Source organism: Ictalurus furcatus, chromosome 9 (genome assembly GCF_023375685.1).
Source record: "Ictalurus furcatus strain D&B chromosome 9, Billie_1.0, whole genome shotgun sequence".
Classification (NCBI taxonomy): domain Eukaryota; kingdom Metazoa; phylum Chordata; class Actinopteri; order Siluriformes; family Ictaluridae; genus Ictalurus; species Ictalurus furcatus.
Window position 1 is genome coordinate 19,136,593 of NC_071263.1, and position 18,712 is coordinate 19,155,304.

The 18,712-nt window shown below is 38.0% G+C and overlaps 1 protein-coding gene across 1 annotated transcript in view; it reads right to left on the minus strand.

The window, feature by feature from the left end:
* LOC128612436 (kelch-like protein 29) overlaps nt 1–18,357 on the minus strand; it is a 71,141-nt gene extending 52,784 nt beyond the window's left edge. The window contains exons 1-3 of the mRNA XM_053632608.1: nt 18,029–18,357; nt 4,294–4,441; nt 3,605–4,132 (exon numbers count right to left, since the gene is read on the minus strand). Coding sequence (XP_053488583.1) covers nt 3,605–4,132; nt 4,294–4,441; nt 18,029–18,310 — 958 coding nt within the window. The 5' untranslated portion in view covers nt 18,311–18,357. The remainder of the gene's footprint in view (nt 1–3,604; nt 4,133–4,293; nt 4,442–18,028) is intronic.
* Between the last annotated feature and the right edge of the window lie 355 nt (nt 18,358–18,712).

The window sequence follows — 18,712 nt, forward strand, 5'->3', positions numbered from 1 at the left end:
TTTGAAGTTTTCCATAGTTCAGGCTCTTCACCTGTCACTTCAATGTGACCTGCACCTCAAGGTTAATTCAATCTCAAATCATGGACATCCTTGCGGCCCAACACTCCATAAAACAATCCATGAAAATCTAAAGAGTTATATGAAAGAGAATTTCAATTGTTTCACTGTTCAGACCTCTCTGTTGGGAAATTAATCCTACCATGTCTCAAACGATGTTAACACATTTTTAATCTATTGAATGTTTCACCTCATATAAAAGAACTGCATAATCTAAAGTGAAACCAAATACTAATCTCATTACAAATTGCATATGTAAAAGGATTATTACATTTTCATTGTTGTATATAAATTTGCCATACTTGTCAATATCAAGAGGCCGTAACTAGGGGCGTAACCTGGCTTGGACATTAGGGCTGTAGCCCTGAAGATTTTTTCTTTAGCCACGAATAATTCTCCACTTGGAGCGGTTTGTCACTATGTAACTGAAGGTCAGTAAAAGAAGACGGAAGATGGCGGTGTAGTAATTTTAATTCTTCAGTGAACAGAGGAGAGACCAATCAGACAGGGTTTACAGGAAAATACATGGAAATACTCGAGTCTTATTGGCTGACAGGTCTCAATTCTGCCAAACGCTAACGTGAACATGATATGAGCAGAGAATAAGGAAAGATAATTTACTTTGCATGGCACTGTAGCAGCTAAACCCATAGCTAAGCTGTGCTTCCCCTTGGCTAGCAACAACAAACTAGCCTAGTTAGAAAAGTTTAATATTTTATCCGTCTGGTAGTCCTACAAACAGTGACAACACCCGAGGCAAGTTTTATAATGAATCCAACTTTTTCTGATCATGTCATACATTGACAGCAAAGTTACCTTAGCTTCCATAAAATAAAACTTGCATGAAGAAAAAATGTATGAAGAAGAAAAAGGAAAAAAATGCATGAAGAAGAATCTGGGTTCAGTCCCGGATGATTAACAGTCCAGCTAATGCCCCTGGCCATAAAGAACATTTACTTTAAAAGAGTGGGTGTGTTGTCTGTGGTGCTTGAGTATTTAGGAGTTTTAAATAGATGCTGCTGCACCTGATACACTTGTACCACCACCACACACACTACCATGTACTAAAATAATATCTGGTCAGTGAAAATTGAAAAAAAATTGCATTTAAAGATTTAATTCTGACTGTGGCACAGGAGCATCATCGACATTTTGACAGCTGGGATCCAACTGCAATATAAACTGATTTGGCTTATGTCTGTTTCGGTACCTCACATAGCTAACCAGCAATTTGATCAAAGCCTGACATTCACTTTGTGACAAAATCACACTTAGCTAGCAAAGTATTAGACAGCTTTATAGAGACTGACTGTTTTCACCACTGCATTTGTTAAACTGGCTCCTTACATAATACATACAGGACAGGACAGACCATGGGAAGGTTAAAAAGTAGCCTAAATAAAAACATCTGCATATCCCTTTGATTAAACATATTTCTAATTACTTAAAATTGAAGTGCCTCAGTATGTTATAGACAGAAAAGCCTGAATTTTGTAAAAATCTGATTAATATTTGGTTAAACTGTGGCACAATGGATTTTCCCAGGCTGCTATACATATATAATAGGTTTGTCTGATAATATATTTGGATTAAACTTGACTATACACTGTATTTCTGTGCAATGACAGCAAAAGTCTTTAACGTGGTGTGTTCGTGTCATTTGAGTTTTTAAAATAATAATAATTTTACATTCACTCTGTCCATAAACATGGTGTACTATAACTTGAACATATAGAACTGACTGAATAGTTCATTTTACATTATATTTCATATATATATATATCAAATATTTTATTCACCAGGTAGATCTGATTATCAGTCTGATTATATTCTGTCCAGATGCAGATCCATTAACTCTGAAAACATTTTGAGAATACCTAAGTAGGACATTTATTGCAGGCTTGTTTATTGCTCCCTCCTCCCCACCACCAACTCTTTCACACACACACACACACACACACACACACACACACACACAAAATAGCCCTTTATTAAAAATGCTATAAAAGCAATGTTGATGAATGTATTTTATAAGCTGGTAATCTCCTGAAATCTCTGAGCTCTCTGACTGGCAGGGCTTTTAATCAGTGCTCCAGAAGTGGAGAGCAGGTCACTGGCTGACTGATGTGTCTTGTTCTTTGAGGAGAGAGGAGCAGAGAGCTGAATCCTTATGGCTAGGGCATGTTTGGAGTGAGCTGCTGCTTTGGATTCTATAATATGCCTTTGATATTTCATTTCGCACTGAAAACGTAAGAGGTACGACCCACTCCCACTAACACACATTATTATGAACAAGGGATTGCATGTCATTAATGAGAGCTGCAATTAATTTGTCCAATCGTCGAAATTAATGAGCTATACACTCACTTTGCTTTAATCACCGAGAGCAGAATTGAGATTGTCAAAAAGGGCAAATTGGTTTCCCATTTTGTGTTTCGACTCATGAGGTTAGCATTTGAATTGTATCGCCATTGATGAAGACAGTTCTGTAATTTTCTTTTTTGGTTCATGTACGGTTGTATGGGCCTGCGTGGCTTTAAAGTGATTTTATTTATTTATTTATTTATTTAATATTTTTTTCCTTTACTCTGACATGGGAACCTTGGGGAGCTCATGAATTAACTTTAGGGATCTTAAAGACAGTGATGATAATCTATTGAACGGACCTTCCATTTTTAGTGACAAGCTGATAAGTAGAGAGCAAAGCTGCTCCCTGTCTTCACATCGCTCCCTTTATAGAAGATTAATATTACTAGTGATGCAACATGACATGCAATTTAAGGGAGAGGCAGTGGAAAAGATTTTTTGCCTTTAGCTCAGCAGAATATCTAGATTCCACCATCGGACAAAAGCGCACACAATTTCCCATACTGATTACATGACCAACTGCTTTCCATTTGTTTCATGTAAGCTAGGCAGGAAATGTATTATTTAATGCCCCTAAGATGGAAAACAGAAAGATAAATCAAGCACAACAGTTTATGCACCATCACAGACTGCTGCACAAACAGTATATACCAAGGATTATGGTATAAACTGGATTATATCCATGAGCATATACTCATTGTTGATTGTTATAATTTGTGGTTTTTATGGTGAGCACCATAAAGAAGCAACTAAAGGTGAAATGATAAATATTACTCACTGGCCTCCACCTTTAATACTATGTCACTCACATTAATCATCAAGGCACTTGTTTGCTGAGCATACTGCAGAATATTGCAGAAGCTAACCCTAAGACTTCATAAAGTTATCATAATAGCATTTGCAGGACAAAAAAAAAAAAAGAAAACAAGTGGAAAAGGAAAACAAAGCAGAGTGCATTTATCCGCTTGGAGAAAGAGATGAATGAGAGCATTTATTGAGGGCGATAGTCAAGAAAGTAATAAATGTGTTCAAGATCATCAGCTGTTTGGACTGAGAAAGCACGTTTTCCCAGGGTTATTGCTTCACCAATATCTGCCCACGCACTCTAAAAAAATACAACAAAAAAAAAACACAGTAGCTTAAATTTAAATTTAAAATTTGAAGTCGAGGACAATGTTACCTTTGGGATGCCAAGGGTCTGTGAACTCATACTTCCCCATGCCGACCGTGCGGAGCATCTGCAGGCCGTTGGCAGTCTCTTGAGTGGTGCAGCCATTGGTAGGAGGAGGGTGTATAGATGCTTGTCCATTTATCATCGGGATGCTGCTGGTTAACGTCGTAGACGGCTGCACCATGGGATGGTTGAGATGGCCATTGCCCAGCACTGTTTGGCCGGTCTGAGTGACCTGACATACTCCAGGCATAGGGGACATGGCGATGGGGGGCAGACCAGTGAGCCCCAGGGTCTGGCTGTGCACATTGAGCACCATGCTAGCCAGTGGCTGCGAGGGTGGTTGGGTCAGCTGATAGTGTGAGGGCAGAAGCGGGTGAGGCGGGGGCACAGCAGTTTGAAGGGGAGGAGTAGCACCTATGATGGGTGCCTGGACAGTCACTCCCTGGCTATAAGCCGGTGGTTGGGGAACGCCGTAAGTGTGGGAAAGAAGACTCGCCTGGCTCACTGTGGGCACTGCTGGGGGCCATAGCTGACCTGAAGAGAGGAAGTTAATGTGTGACTCATATACTCTGTCTGGATAAAAACGATCCATTCAAAAAAGTAACTAAAGACCAAAATGTTAAAGGTAACATTGCAGAAATTATTTGCAGATCATTTTGACAGTACAGAAACAAAGATCCACTGCCATTCTTTACCTGTATTATCCTTTTCCCTCAGTTGTTTGCTAGGGGGTTCGTCTGTGTCCCAGGGAGTGGACTGGTTAATGGGCGTCTGTCCCCATCTGACACTGGGAGCCAGAACAGGTCCTGCAGTTTGATTTTCTACTACAGCATGTGCTGAGACCTGATTCAAATAAGAAAAGTAAACATGCTAAACAGAAAACCCGAGCTTTAATTATCATCTACAATCCCCAATTACACACAGCGTGTTAGACACCGGTAGATCATTGTGCTTTCTTAATATTCCATTCTCCTCTGCTCGTTTAATTATGCTGCTGCTCTAGTTTAGTGCCATCAATAATGTAAAAAAAAAAAAAACAAGGTTGGCTGCCAGCAATTTGACTTGGCAAAAGGATGGGAGATCTATATAGAAAACATTTTACTAATTATCTCCGCCTCACACTGCCTCTAAATCAAAGTGGAGACCCACAATGAGAAAAACTATTTCACAGTTATTTAGAGGAATTGTCTCATTTCACTGCCACTGAAAAATAGCACAAATGACTTCATGAGACTTGATAGTTGAACATTACCTGCAGAGGGACTAAATGTATATTCCATAATACCTGACAGAACTGACAGAACATATTTCTTTTGTGATGCAGGGCAATTAACTGTCGGCGCAAAAGTCAACACACACAGATTTATTCAAATTGTTTTGAATATGTCTTTGGCATTACTAATATGGCAGGCTTGTAAAGAGAAGCAATGCAATCACTGAAACCTTCCAATCATAAGCACGACTATATTCAATAAGTAGGCTTTTTAGTTTAATTACCTTTAATGTCTATTAAAAAAATTTACTGTGTCACAAACGACTATTTCAATAAAGACAATTCATGATCTGCTATTGCATCATTATGGAAAGCGTTCCCTTTCATCATGCATCATTCAGGCTGAATATGAATAGATCTAATAGATATAAGTGAAGTACTAGAAAGTGCAAACAGTAATCAGTGAGATCAAACAAACATGGGGGAAAAAACAAAACATATAAATACCCATTTTCTTCAAACATGAAAATTTCTAGTAATTGGGTTATTACCAAATCACAGCTTTGGTGCTAGTCCAATTAATTTAGGGAATATTATTCAAAACAACATGCAAGAGAGTTTCATTTGCACAAAGTATGTTCAAAATCATTTTACATTAAATCACATCCATATATGTTACATATTTGTTGTGTAAGAACTAAAAGTACTTAACTAGCTTCATCAGCACACTGCTATTTCCATCATTTTGTGTAAAGCAGCAGTGTTTATCACATTCTCTAACAATGCACTGCTTTGTCGATCAAATTTAAAACAGTAAAGTCAATGCCATATGTCATTCATCAAGAATATTTTACAGAGAAGAGACATGGGCCAAAAGCTAAAGATCAGTTTAGATAGCAAAGCAGTTATTGGTTATAATGAGCCACTGATATACTGATTATAATGAATACGAATTGCATTGTTTGAACTCCAGCAGCAACACTGTGATACTGTGATAAAGAAAAATAAACAAATTAAATAGAACAAATACAAATATTTTGTTTAGTGCATTCCAAATAAAATTAAAAACCTTAACATGTAGTAAAGGTGTTAGGAAAATTAATTTAATGATACAAAAGGCATTATATTTTCTGGTTCTCCAAGTGCAATGATTATTTTCATGATATCCACAATTCTTTACACAAGATTCAGTAAAAAGGACAACTTCATATGTCAGAGAATTGTAAAAGTACCTCTATTATATATAAAATAAAAAATAAAAAAGGCTGCAGTACAGGTGGCTAAGCACAATTCAAAGCCTGAACAAATGATAAAAACACACCAAATGGTTTGATTAAAAATAGCATAAATTATTAATTTCTCATGGTCAATCAATCAAGGTTTTGGGTCCTAATTCTTTCATATGATGTACAAAACTAACACTGGTAATGTAATATGCTGCTATTTCAAAAACTAAAGAAATTATGAATGGAAATCAGAAGCGAACTCCCAAGTGTGGATTCAGTTTCAAGATTAGAAAAAAATAATTCCTCGAATGTTCTTTGGCCAGTTAGGAATTATTAGCTTTCTAAAGTTATTATTATTATTATTAATATTATTATTATTAAACTTTCTCTGAAATGGAAAATTCCTTATTGCAGGGTTCTACACAGAACCATTCCCTCAGAAGGACAAACTGAAAAACCATTAAGAGTGCAGCTCCTTCTGAACAGAACTAAACTGATTGATTTCGGCAGATAAACTGTCACTGATCCATAAAGGTCTATGTCGCATGTATAAAGATACATGTCTTGATGAACTTGTCTCAGCATAGTTAGATGTTCTTTACTCTTGGGTATTTTTCCATGAAAATCAAATTGTGCAAATTAAATGTGTACATTATCCTGGTTATCTATTGTACATAAACCTGAAACATTTAACAGCTTTGAGCCCAGTACAGTTAATTAGGAAAATGTCTAAAGCATCTGATAACAGGGAAATCGCCAGAGGAGTTTCTTTTTTCCTTTTAAATCATATAACATTTTACTTATAATCTATAATAACTTTATATTATTCAGGGCATGGAATTAAAGGATTCAATAATTATACTTTTTGTATATACTGTAACACAGATTATAAACTATTTTTACTGTTCTGCTAAAAATTCCTGTTACATTTTGTTCATTTATGACCCCAATATGCCTTTTGTCAAACAAAGACGATATTCAGTGCATCTCCTAACATCAGTAAAGGTTCTAATGTGTGTCTATAACATGAAAAGGGCTTTATTCTTTTCCTGCAGTAAATTAGCTGGAGGGCTTTTGGTATAATAAACAGCTAAACGTTTCCTGCTCAGTTTGTTCAGTCTATTTTCAAAATGACATTTTAAAAAAAATATGGGTTGCATTGACCCACCTATTCCACACTTTCACTTACATAATCCACTAGAGGATGTGCAACTACTAATTTTCATTACACTATATGGCCAAATCTTTGTGGACATCCATATGTGGTTCTTTCCCAAACTTTTGCCACAATGTTGGAAGCAAACAATTGTACCAAGTGTCTTTGTATACTCTAGCATTACAATTTCTCTTTACTGGAACTAAGGGGTTTATACTTGTTCCATAATGACAATGTGCCTGTGCACAACGCAAGCTCAATAAAGACATGGTTTGCCAAGGTTGGAGTGGAAGAACTCGAGTGGCCTGCAAAAACTTCATCCCCACTGAAGACCTTTGGGATAAATTGGAAAACAGAGTTCGTGCCTCAATAATGGTCTTGTGGTTGAATGAGCAAATCCCCACAGCCACATTCTAAAATCTAGTGGAAAACCTTCCCAGAACAGTAGAGGTTATTATAACAGAAAGGCGGACTAAATCTGGACTGGGATGTTGAAAACACATATATTGGTGTGATGGTCAGGTGTCCACATACTGTACTATTTTGGCCATATAGTGTAGTTGACCAGTAATTAAAAAAAGGAGTGGACTAGTCACCTTTTCCTTAGTTAAAGCAAAAACTGCATGTGATTTAAAAAAACAAACAAACTTTTTTAGGTTGTTTTATTTGTGCAGTAAACAACACATCAGTACAGGCTACAAATTACATTTCCAGCTTCAATGTTTTTTAGGCTATAGTGTTAACAACAAAATTAAATAAATTGGTACATTAAACATGTGTGGACAATTGGCCGGTCCAGTTAAAAGCATTAATTCTGAAACTGAGAGCGCACAGTACAGCAGCAAGGAACATAATCTCCTTATAGCTTAATGATGAATGGAGGATGCCATGCCTATGGCAACATCTGAGAGGTTTTTCACCTTGTTCTACTCCAACCTCAGTAGCTTCCCAGAACAATCTGGATCAACCTCTTTGAGCAGGCATGCGCAGCTGATCTGACTAACCTAGCTGAGTGAACCTGGATATTGATGTGCAACCCGCGGCTTCGAAAGTGCTAGGGATGTCATGATTCGATTCGATTCACAATACTGGCTTCACGATTCATGATTCAATTCGATTTGCGGAATTTTAATGAAAAATTAAAAAATTCGTACTGAAAAGACTCCTGTTTTAATTATAAACAATGCAAAACAACGTGTATTTTTGTCTGTATAAAGCTAAATAAATCAAAAATTGCTCTGAACATAAGTTTAATATTGTAAATGAAATGTACTAAAAATAAATAAATAAATTTAGAAATTCTCCCCAAAATTTGATTAAATAAAGAAAGTCTCTGACCCGGGGTAAACAAATTCTGGAGCATCATTTTAACCGCAAAATGCCAGAATTTCGCTTAAAGAGTGTCGTTCAAAGAGGTTTGAGACTGGTGTCATTTAAAAGCTACCGAGGACCTCTTTTTAAGTGTAATAATGTGGTTGTATAATCATATAACTTATAATGCGTGTTGGTCGTTGCAATCTGGAGCTATCGGGGGCCCTGTGTGCTCTCTATATGTTTTAAGGGTCGTACACAGATCAGGACCTCTGGTGTTCAAACAGTGCAATTCATGTATATTTATATACATGTATATAGACATGTATAATTAATAGAATGCTCATTTCTATAATGTGAATTGCGCATTCCTATAATGCACATCGTGAAATTTTTGCATTGCGGTGCATTGTGTCACAATGTATCATTACACCCCTAGAAAGCGCTCTTTCACACACCACTGGTCACAATGGAATTCACAGCCACAGTGTAAGTATTTTATTTCAAGTTTATTTCACTTTAAAGAACACCAAAAATAACTGCGTGAGGAATTCCTTTGGGATCGCGCACACCTCTACACTTTATGCGACGTGATATAAAATTGTTAATGCTCCTTTAAAGCAAAAGAAAATAACACAAAAAGACTTTTCCCAGCGTAGCCTTGTGCAGTTGACTGTAGAACTGGCTTCATCGAGTGTGAAATATTTTCTGACTAATAAAGTACATTAAGCCTGATTTTTATTTTATTATCATATTTTTGTTATATAAAATGGTTGATTGACAAACCTGTGGAACAAACTGGTGTAATAAATAAACAGAAGTATGATGTAAAGTACTGGATGATCATAATGTTAGTGATACATATAAAGCATATTAACTACACTATAGTAGTAATGTATACATTCATAACAGTGCATGTGAATGTGGCAAGCAAAAGTAGAATTGAAAGGTTTGCTAGAATCTTATAAAGGCTTTGCACCATAGCCAGTAGCTATGGTTGGCTGTGTTTCAAAACTGTCCCTCAGTAAAGCAATGACTACATTCCACTTTACTGCTCTCTCAATTTTATGGTTACAGTTCGTCTGCTTTCTCATAAGCTCATATGCTTGCCATTTATTATTAAGGAGAAACAACAGTGACATATTAATACTGCTGAAAAATTCATCTTGTGCTTGTTTCATAATAAAATAATTCCATGCACAATTACCCTACTATAAACACACTTCTATCTGCCATCAAAATGTGTATGTACACACTCTCATGTAACATTTATGTAAGAATATGAGGTCTCTTTTCAAATCTGCCCCAGGTGTAAACAAATCAAAATGAAATTCACTAGTGGTTGGTTAGTGGCTGAGTTGCTTGTTCTCAGTGCAGTCTGCTCAGAAAAGCAAATAGTAAATATTTCATTTCAGGAGAGGGATCTTACCAAATTCTACTGCTAGTCCTATTTTTTTTGTTCTTCATCCTGCATACTAAAAGAGTATGTGTGTGTGTGTGTGTGTGTGTGTTTACATCTGTGTCAGGTCTCATTAGAGATCCCATTTCATACTTTGCAAATGCTTGACAAGAAACATTTTTAGGCTACACACACAAGCATACACACACAGATGCAGAATGATATTAATCTAATGTTGAACGGATTCACATTTTCGTGAATGGGTTTAGATTAGATTGCAGTCAATTAGCCATAATAAAGATTAAGTAAATCCTAATCAGCCATGCTACATCATCCAATAGTTATCTCAAGAGGCAGAAAAATGACACCATCAAACTGAGGAAAAATGCATAACACAAACTATAAACTAGACAACACACTGAATGAGTGATATTTAAGCTTCAACAGAAGGGAACGTTGTGTACTTGTTTTAACACTCCATTTATTTAAACATCAATGTTTTAGGCACTGCAATTCTTTCTGCACCACTAGATTCAAAATTGATCACCCTCACAAGTAAGTAATATGTGGTGAAGCCCCTCGGTAAGAATTACAGTACTGAGTCTATTCCTGTAATGATTAACAACACTGGAGACAATTGCAGAGGGATGATAGACCACTTTCATATGCTAGCCATTTCAAACTTCTTTATATATTCTTAGGTTTGATGCTATTTCAAATTCAGCCCATGGGTTTTCAACAGGGTTCAAAAAAACAAAACAAAAATAAAATCATTGACTATGTGTTCCTGCTTCCATTTCAGGGCTGAAATTTTCAATAATTATATACTTTTGAAACTTTATTCAAAAAGCTTTTTTGTGCTGAAAGTACTTAATTTTTCTTTTTCTTTATCATTTAAAATACTCTTTTAAAAAAAAAATATATATATATATATATATATAAAATACATGATTTGGAACATAATATTTGTAATAGGAAAAGTAAGTAGTTTCTCAAGTTTTTATGACACAAGAAATAAAAGTGTGAAACTCATGAAAATCCAGTTAGTTCAGCAAAAACATACATATTCTAAGAGAGCTCCTGCATTTGTGTCAGTTTACATATAAGGACACTCACTAATGTGAACCTCGATCGACAGGCTTCAAAATGTATAACTGGTGTGAGTTACAGCAAATTTATATCTGAATTTGGCCAAGTTTATACCGTTTATTTATTTCAATTGCGCACACAAATTTAGTGAAACTTTAGCTTATCTCAATCGCTTCATATTAATGCAATCCAAAAATAATCCGTAAAGACAAAGAACACTAGCCATTCAAATAGGAAAAGGGAATGTGGAAGAGTTAATTTTTGTCTATGATAGCCAAAACGCTCCAAAGCATGGGCACTCTGTCTGGTCTGTAGCTATGCAGCCCCATATGCAGCAAGCTGTGATGCACTATGTGTTCTGACACCTTTCTATCATGGCCAGAAATTTGTGCGACAGTAGTTTTTCTGTGGGATCGGACCAGACGGGCTAGCCTTCACTCCTCACACGCATCAATGAGTCTTGGGCACCCATGACCCTTTCGCCGGTTCACCGGTTGTCCTCCCTTGGACCACCGCATTCCAGGAACACCCCACAAGACCTGCCGTTTTGGAGACCCAGTCATCTAGCCATCACAATTTGGCCCTTGTCAAAGTCTCTCAGATCCTTATGCTTGGCCATTTATCGTACTTCCAACACATCAACTTCCAGAACTGACTGTTCACTTAGTGCCTAATATATCTCACCCCTTGCGAGGTGCCATTGTAACAAGATAATCAATGTTATTCAGATCACCTGGCAGTGGTTTTAATGTTCTGTCTGTTCAGTGCATAGATTCATCATTATTTTTTTCATTACTGACTATTGATCCTGAATTCATTCAGACAATTATTTATATCAGAACTGTAGGAAAAACATTTAAGACTCCTTTAAGAGACATATCTGGTTTTGTTTACCACTGTTTTGCACGTCACTTAACCATCCTATTATGGTATGGGTCAACCATTTCCACATTTGAGAAGTCTAAAATACTGGTTAATCTCTCTTTTTCTCTTTGAAATTTTTTAGGGTGATGAATTTATATGCAAATATTTCTTCTATTGCTTGTCTCGGACAAGCCGTAATAAAGGTTTACTGTTTTAAACTGTTTGTTTTGTGTGTATTTAAACTGTGGAAGTCATTTTGACCCATAACATAATGGATGTAACTTTTTTCCCAACATAACAGGAGGGTTAAACGTCTGCATCTTGGCGGTATAGCCACACTCATGAGATCGTTAGTTATCTTCTCCCCAGTATACTGTGCTCATTATCCATACACTCATACAGCCATTGTTTTTTCTGAACACATGTACTTCATTGAAATGTACTACGCTTTAATGCTGTCACAATGACATGTATATCATGATATGATGCAATCAGTTTGCACAGTAAAAGTGAGCCAGTACAGGTTGCAGCCTGCAGTTAAATCTCATCCCTACATGTGTGTGTAGGATCTCCTTCCTTGAGTCAAATAAGCCATCTCAATTTGAGATGGCAGTCTTCCATTCTTTTAATCTTCTCAACTGTGGCCAGGATCACAGTCTGCCTTTGAGAAAGCCCCAATGCAGAGTGCTCTGATTTGCTATTCCTATCTTTGCTGTCAGCATTGAAGCCTCCTCTTTAGCCCTGCCATGGGCATGTGCCTACATTGACAAATCAAGAGGGAACATTGATGCCTATGTGTGAAGAGGTCTGTTACAAAGTGGGTTCTTTTCTTCATGGCAGCTCTGTTGGCTCCTGAAGGAAGAGCCTGGGAGAGCTGGATGAGCACAGACTCTTAGGGGAGCTATGGCTGCTTTGCTCCTTCATGTTCGAGCATCCTTAGAATGTGGTTGCTCAAGGTTCATAGGAATCGTTCCTGGCCCCTAGTTTCTCTATGCCCACTCCTAGCAGGGAGGACTGAGGTAGTAGCTTTGTTCTTGAATGGATTTCGTGTTCATGTCACATCAAATGTATTGGGTTCTGTTTCTCTCATCACTTAGTGAACAGCTTTCCACCAGTAAACTGACCTTGTGAGATCGAAATCTCAACATTACACTTTTAACTGGCAGACTGACAGGCAGGTTCTCAGTAGCTTACTTTAATTTTTTACTCTCATTTTAATCATGTATAATCTGGTTGGGGGCAGCATGGTGGTGCAGTGGGCTCAATCCTGAGCTTGAGTTACTCTCTGTGTGGAGTTTCACATTTTCTCCTTGTGTCCAGGTTCTCTGGTACATGTTGAGAGGTGGACTTGCTACACTAAATTGCCTCAAGGTAGGAATTTCTGTGTTCATGGTGCCTTGCAATTCACTTGTGTCCCATCCAGGATGGATTCCTGCTTTACACCCAGCATTCCCAGGACTCCAGATCCACAGCAACCCTGATTAGGATAAAGTGCTTACCGAAGATGAGTGAAAGATAATCCTGGAGATTACTGAGTGTTAAAATGTTGGCTTTTTTGTTTATTACAGCATTGTCAATGAGCCAGTGTAATAAGGACTAGCGATGTGCAACATTTGTATGACATATTTGAATGATTTTCCCATAGGATCCTTAATTCTTCACTTCTCTTCATGTAGGAAATGATTTCCAAGTTCATGTGGCTCTGTTTTTCTGTTTTTTTTTTTTTTTTGCATATTCTAACTGTTTTGCATAATGCCATTTTAACAAATCTAAATGGGGCTGAACTTTGCTGACAAAATGAAATGTTCTGCGAAGCTGAGCAGCTGAAGGAGGAGAAAGAGGGCAGCCTGTAGATAGAGACTGAGGATACTTGATAAACCTTCAGGCATCTTGAGAGTGGTCCAAAAAAAGATAGTGATGATCATGGGAGAAAATCAAATGGGAGCTCTGTGTGTGTGTGTGTGTGTGTGAGTGAGAGAGTGAGAGAGAGAGCACGAAAGTGGGAGAAAGACTATGCTAATACTCTCTCACACATACACTCTTGCAGGATCTATTTACTAAATCTGTTGTGAACGTGAATTGACTACAGATGCTGTCGAGACTCGGTAGCAAGTGGCAAAGCTGCCCAATACTGAAAGAACCTGTGTCTAAGTAACACGTTAACATAAACGATAATGAATGGAATGGAATGATCATTTACACTCACTTTAATTAGGGTAACTAGCAGAGGTGGGCTGTAACATGCTACATTTACTTTTGTAATGAATTGTTCTTTTAAGAGTCATTTTAAAAGAGGATAGTTTGTACTCTTACTCGAGTTCATTTGTGAGGTCAAAAATGTATTTTACTCTGTTATATCTGTCTATGTTCCTCCCATGACATTTTTTTTTTATATAAAAACAAACCTATCAAAAGCATCTCACATAGTCATATGTCTACTGGAAACGAACAGTACCATAGTCGCTACCTCAGGAGTAGTACCACTGATTTCACCTCATAGCAAAACAGCATTCAAGATCTCAAAAAGGTGTTCATTTTTTTGGTGTGTAGCTAACAGTAACAGTAACAGCAATGTGTATAACTGACAGGCAAAAAAATATTAATGTTTAATGTTAAAACTGTTAACACAGAACACTGAGCATGAATTAATGTTATAATTTGGTGGTTTGTGATGTTCACTTGTTGAACTAAGTTTGTTTGCTAATGTGTTCTATCACTTTGTTTTATTTTTTTGGAAATGCATCCCTGATTGGGCATGGTGATTAGCATGGTGGCCTCGCACCTACAGGGTTGAGGGTTCGATTCCTGCCTCTGTCCTATGTGTGCAGAGTTTGCATGTTCACCCCTTGCTTCAGGGGTACTCCGGGATCCCCCAGTCCCCATGCGTTGTAGGCTGAGTGGCATCTCTAAATTGTCCGTAGTATGGGTGTATGAGTGTATGTGCGATTGCCCTGCAATGGTTTGGCACACCATTCAGGATGTCCCCCGCCTCATGCCCCGGGGATAGACTCCAGGCTCCTTGTGTAGGATAAGCGGTACAGAAAATGGATGGCTGGCTGGACGGATGAAGAAGTCCGTCCAGGATTTTGTGATTTCGCAATCACAGAAATGAAAGCAAAATCAAGCAAACACCGCAATATTCGGACGAGCTTGCAATTTTACAAAGTTACCGCAGAATTGGGCCAGGACGCGTCATGTGACATCATCACAACGTGCATGCAGCCAAAGCCCTCTTCGACTCACGTGCATCGAACATGAGTACAGCTAAAAGGTGTCGTTTAGCAACAAACATCACTGCGAAAGACATCGCAAAACAATTTTGAAATTGCAATTTCAGCAATTCAGGCAGTTTTCCGGGGGGAAAAAAGCACAAAAAACAAAAATCCTGTATGGACTGTGATGAAGTAACTCGTTACTTTTACTCCTACATTCTTTGGGGGGTTCGTGTCCCCCCCAGTGTTGAGGAAATACCAATCTGTCCCCCCAGTATACAGTACAATAATATTTTCTATATGTCCCCCTTTAATGAACCCTGCCAACAGATCTGTCTTTTCTTCACCTATTCTATTTATTTATGTCTATTCATTTTTAATATATTTCCATTTGTTAAGGAAAATAGGTGTGTGCTCCCCTCCAGTTGTACACTTGGTTGCGCCCATACTCAACGCAAGTTGGTTGATATATTTTAGCAGCTCAGTCTGTAAGAAATGGAGACAGCAGCCAAGTGTAGAAAAGTGCAGCAGAACATACGAGCTTTTTCAGACAGTAAATAACTAGATACCTAAATAGTAGGTAACCTTAGCTTAGTATAGAAGGCATCATACCATGGCTTGGTTTGTTCTTAAGAACGTCAATTAACTTTTGATATTTGCACACCCACGAAGTAGGCTAGGCTAACGTCAGTTCCAGTTTTTCACCATTAACGTTACATTCACTTGCATATCCTCCCGCCGAGTTCGTTGTGAACCCTCACATTGTGACAGACTGTTATAAATGCGAGTGAAAGTGAGGAAAGGTGCACAGCATTCCGTTCCTTTACACTACATCTGGGCTAAGGACAACCAAGTGATTTTACAAATATAAGGCTCAGCATAACGCTGAAATGTGCTAGCTTGGCAACGAGAGATATGGAATTAACGTCTCAGTTGTGGCCATATTGTAGTTATCCATTCAGAACTAGTTATGGCAGTTTGTCTTTAGAATTAAGAAAAGAAAACTCCAGTACCCTTTACATAGTTAACGTCTCAGGTTACCACTATATATTGTTGTACACTTTGTACACTTATTACATAGCAAGCTAAACAGCATGATGACATTAATATAATAAATGACACCAGTTACACAAACAGAATATTCAGTTTATCAAATTAAAATGATCATCTAAGTCAGTCATTGCTCTTCTGGGAAAATAATGGTACCTGGTCACAATACAGGCAGCACAGCATTGCTTGGAAGCATCCATGGGGAAATTGTATTTACAACATACATAGTGTTGAATTTAGTTTCACAGGTAGCCATCCTTTCTGAGTTTGTTTAAAAGTCGTGATTGCGTGTATAAATGTTAGCGTGTGTGGTTTGCCTGCACACATCTTAGCTCGCCTCTACTTGGTGTGGTAGGTTTCATGGTAGGTTATGGAGCAGAGAATACATCTGCCCACAGGATGTCCACAGCACCCTACAATTTCCCCATGCTGTGGGAGCTTCTATCACTCAGAAATCACGTGAATTCAAACCGTAACTGTAATCCTAAAACTATGTTCTAAATATGCGAATTTTCACTATCAAACTTTGGATGTTGGGGGACTGCCCCCAATGTCCATACTATGTATACGTCCTTTCTGGTAGGTAAATAGTTACCTTAATGGGCTTTCACGCACATTTGCTTTTAAACATTTTAACATTATTCCAATTTAAAAAAAAAAAAAAAAAAAAAAAAAACAGCCTTGGGCAAGTGGATAATAATTTATCACACTCATAACAGTGATAAACAGAGCTATGAGTAAGGCTATGGCAGGCTAACTGGAGACAAACTGAAACATTTTAATCTTAATCTTATAAGATAGCAATGCTAACAAAATAACAGCATCCCAACACTGCAGGCACTTCCTCAGAAAAAGCATAATTCTTTGCTCTTACATAATCAAATTACACAACTACTTCTATCTGAAAACCTAATTATGACTGAGTGTTAAGGTCATCTGTGGCCATGCAATGCAATTTTACCCCCCGTGGGATAATTGAATAGCATCTTTGCAATTTGAGTGCCAGATTTTACATACAGTTGAGTGGAAAAACAAATAAATGTCATACAGTGAATATGTATCATCGCTGTTCAAATGCAAATATATGCGCAAAAAAAAACAAAAAAACAACAAATTATGTTACATAAGCCTCAGAAATAAAGCGGCTAAAGTGGCCATAGACAATAAACAAAGACAGCACTGTCGTTCATATCTTTGGTGAAACTGCCAGCATTTCTAATCTATTGCTTCATCTGTGGAATCAAATGTACCAAATTCTGCAATATATATTACCCCTGGGAAAACACACAATATATAAAATGCAGGAATATATTACACATTAAAGCCCACACTGTCCTTAATCTAGAGGCCTGGGAGCTGCGATTGTGTGCATCTCCACCATCTCCCTTTCACTATTTGAAAGAATGTGGAGAGGTTTCTTCTTGACATGGATCAATAATCACCCTTCCTGACCATTATCAGAGATGGATGCTGGAGATATGAGGAGGGAAATATCGTTTGTGGGAATATGGTGGGGAAAGGTGGTGGCTCCAGGTCTTTCATGATGGATGATAGAAATTGACCCTAAGATCAGCTACTGCTTTAATCTTTTTTTCTCTCTTTCTCTGGTAAGTGACAAAAACACAGACAGCATGTGGGTATTTTTTTTTTAATCTGCACCACTTTTAAGGCAGAGATAATACATAAATGAAAAAAAGGAGCTAAATAAAGAGAAAACTGGCTGAAATGAGACTTGATGGTCTAAACCACGGCTGAAACTACAGTGCAAGCATTTACAGCTGCCTCTTTTGGAATTGCTGAAAATATCCCAGATATTACACTACCCAAGCTATCGCTAACACCCTACATGAAGCAGAAGAGACTGTTAGTGAGGCTATGGGGCTCTAATGTGTGGGTGGAATGAGTTTTACCTTAGTGGTGGAGGTACTGCAAGTGGAAGCTAAACGCTTGCCAGACAGCTCTGTGCTGCAGGTGGTGTTTGCCCCAGTGGCTGGCGTGGGCAATAGAGAGGGCATGACCGGCAGCGGCAGCAGGCCAGGACGGTTGTTGGAGCTGTTGGTCATGGAGGAGGCAGAGATGGCAGAAGAGCCGCAGCCGTTAGCCGTGATGCAACTACTACTGATGCCACTGCGTTCTCTGCGTTCCCAGACGGGCCGCAAGTCCCGTTCAAAACGATGGCTGTGGCGCGACATCCCACACCAAAAGACACAAAAAGACCCGCTTCTGCTCAGGAGCTGGCGAGCACCTGAAAAAAATAAGCTTGGTTAAAATACAAGTGAAACATGCCCTAAAGTGTTAAAACAATGATGACTGGATTTGTAATACTGTATGTGCTGGAATCCTTATGTACTGTGTTGAGTTAATTGTGTTGAGGTGTGTGTGATTAGAAATCAGGTGTACATTCGTATACTTATGCACTATTCTACGCCATTTTGTAGCAGAAATAGTACCCAGGATGTTGCACTTATTCAATTGAAAAAACGAAGTATGGAATCTTGGACACTCTATGTACTCAATGGTCGCAAAGGGGCGGAGTTACCAGGCACTCACTGTGGCACAAATGTGCTCAGAATAAAACAGAAAAGGGAGTGTGA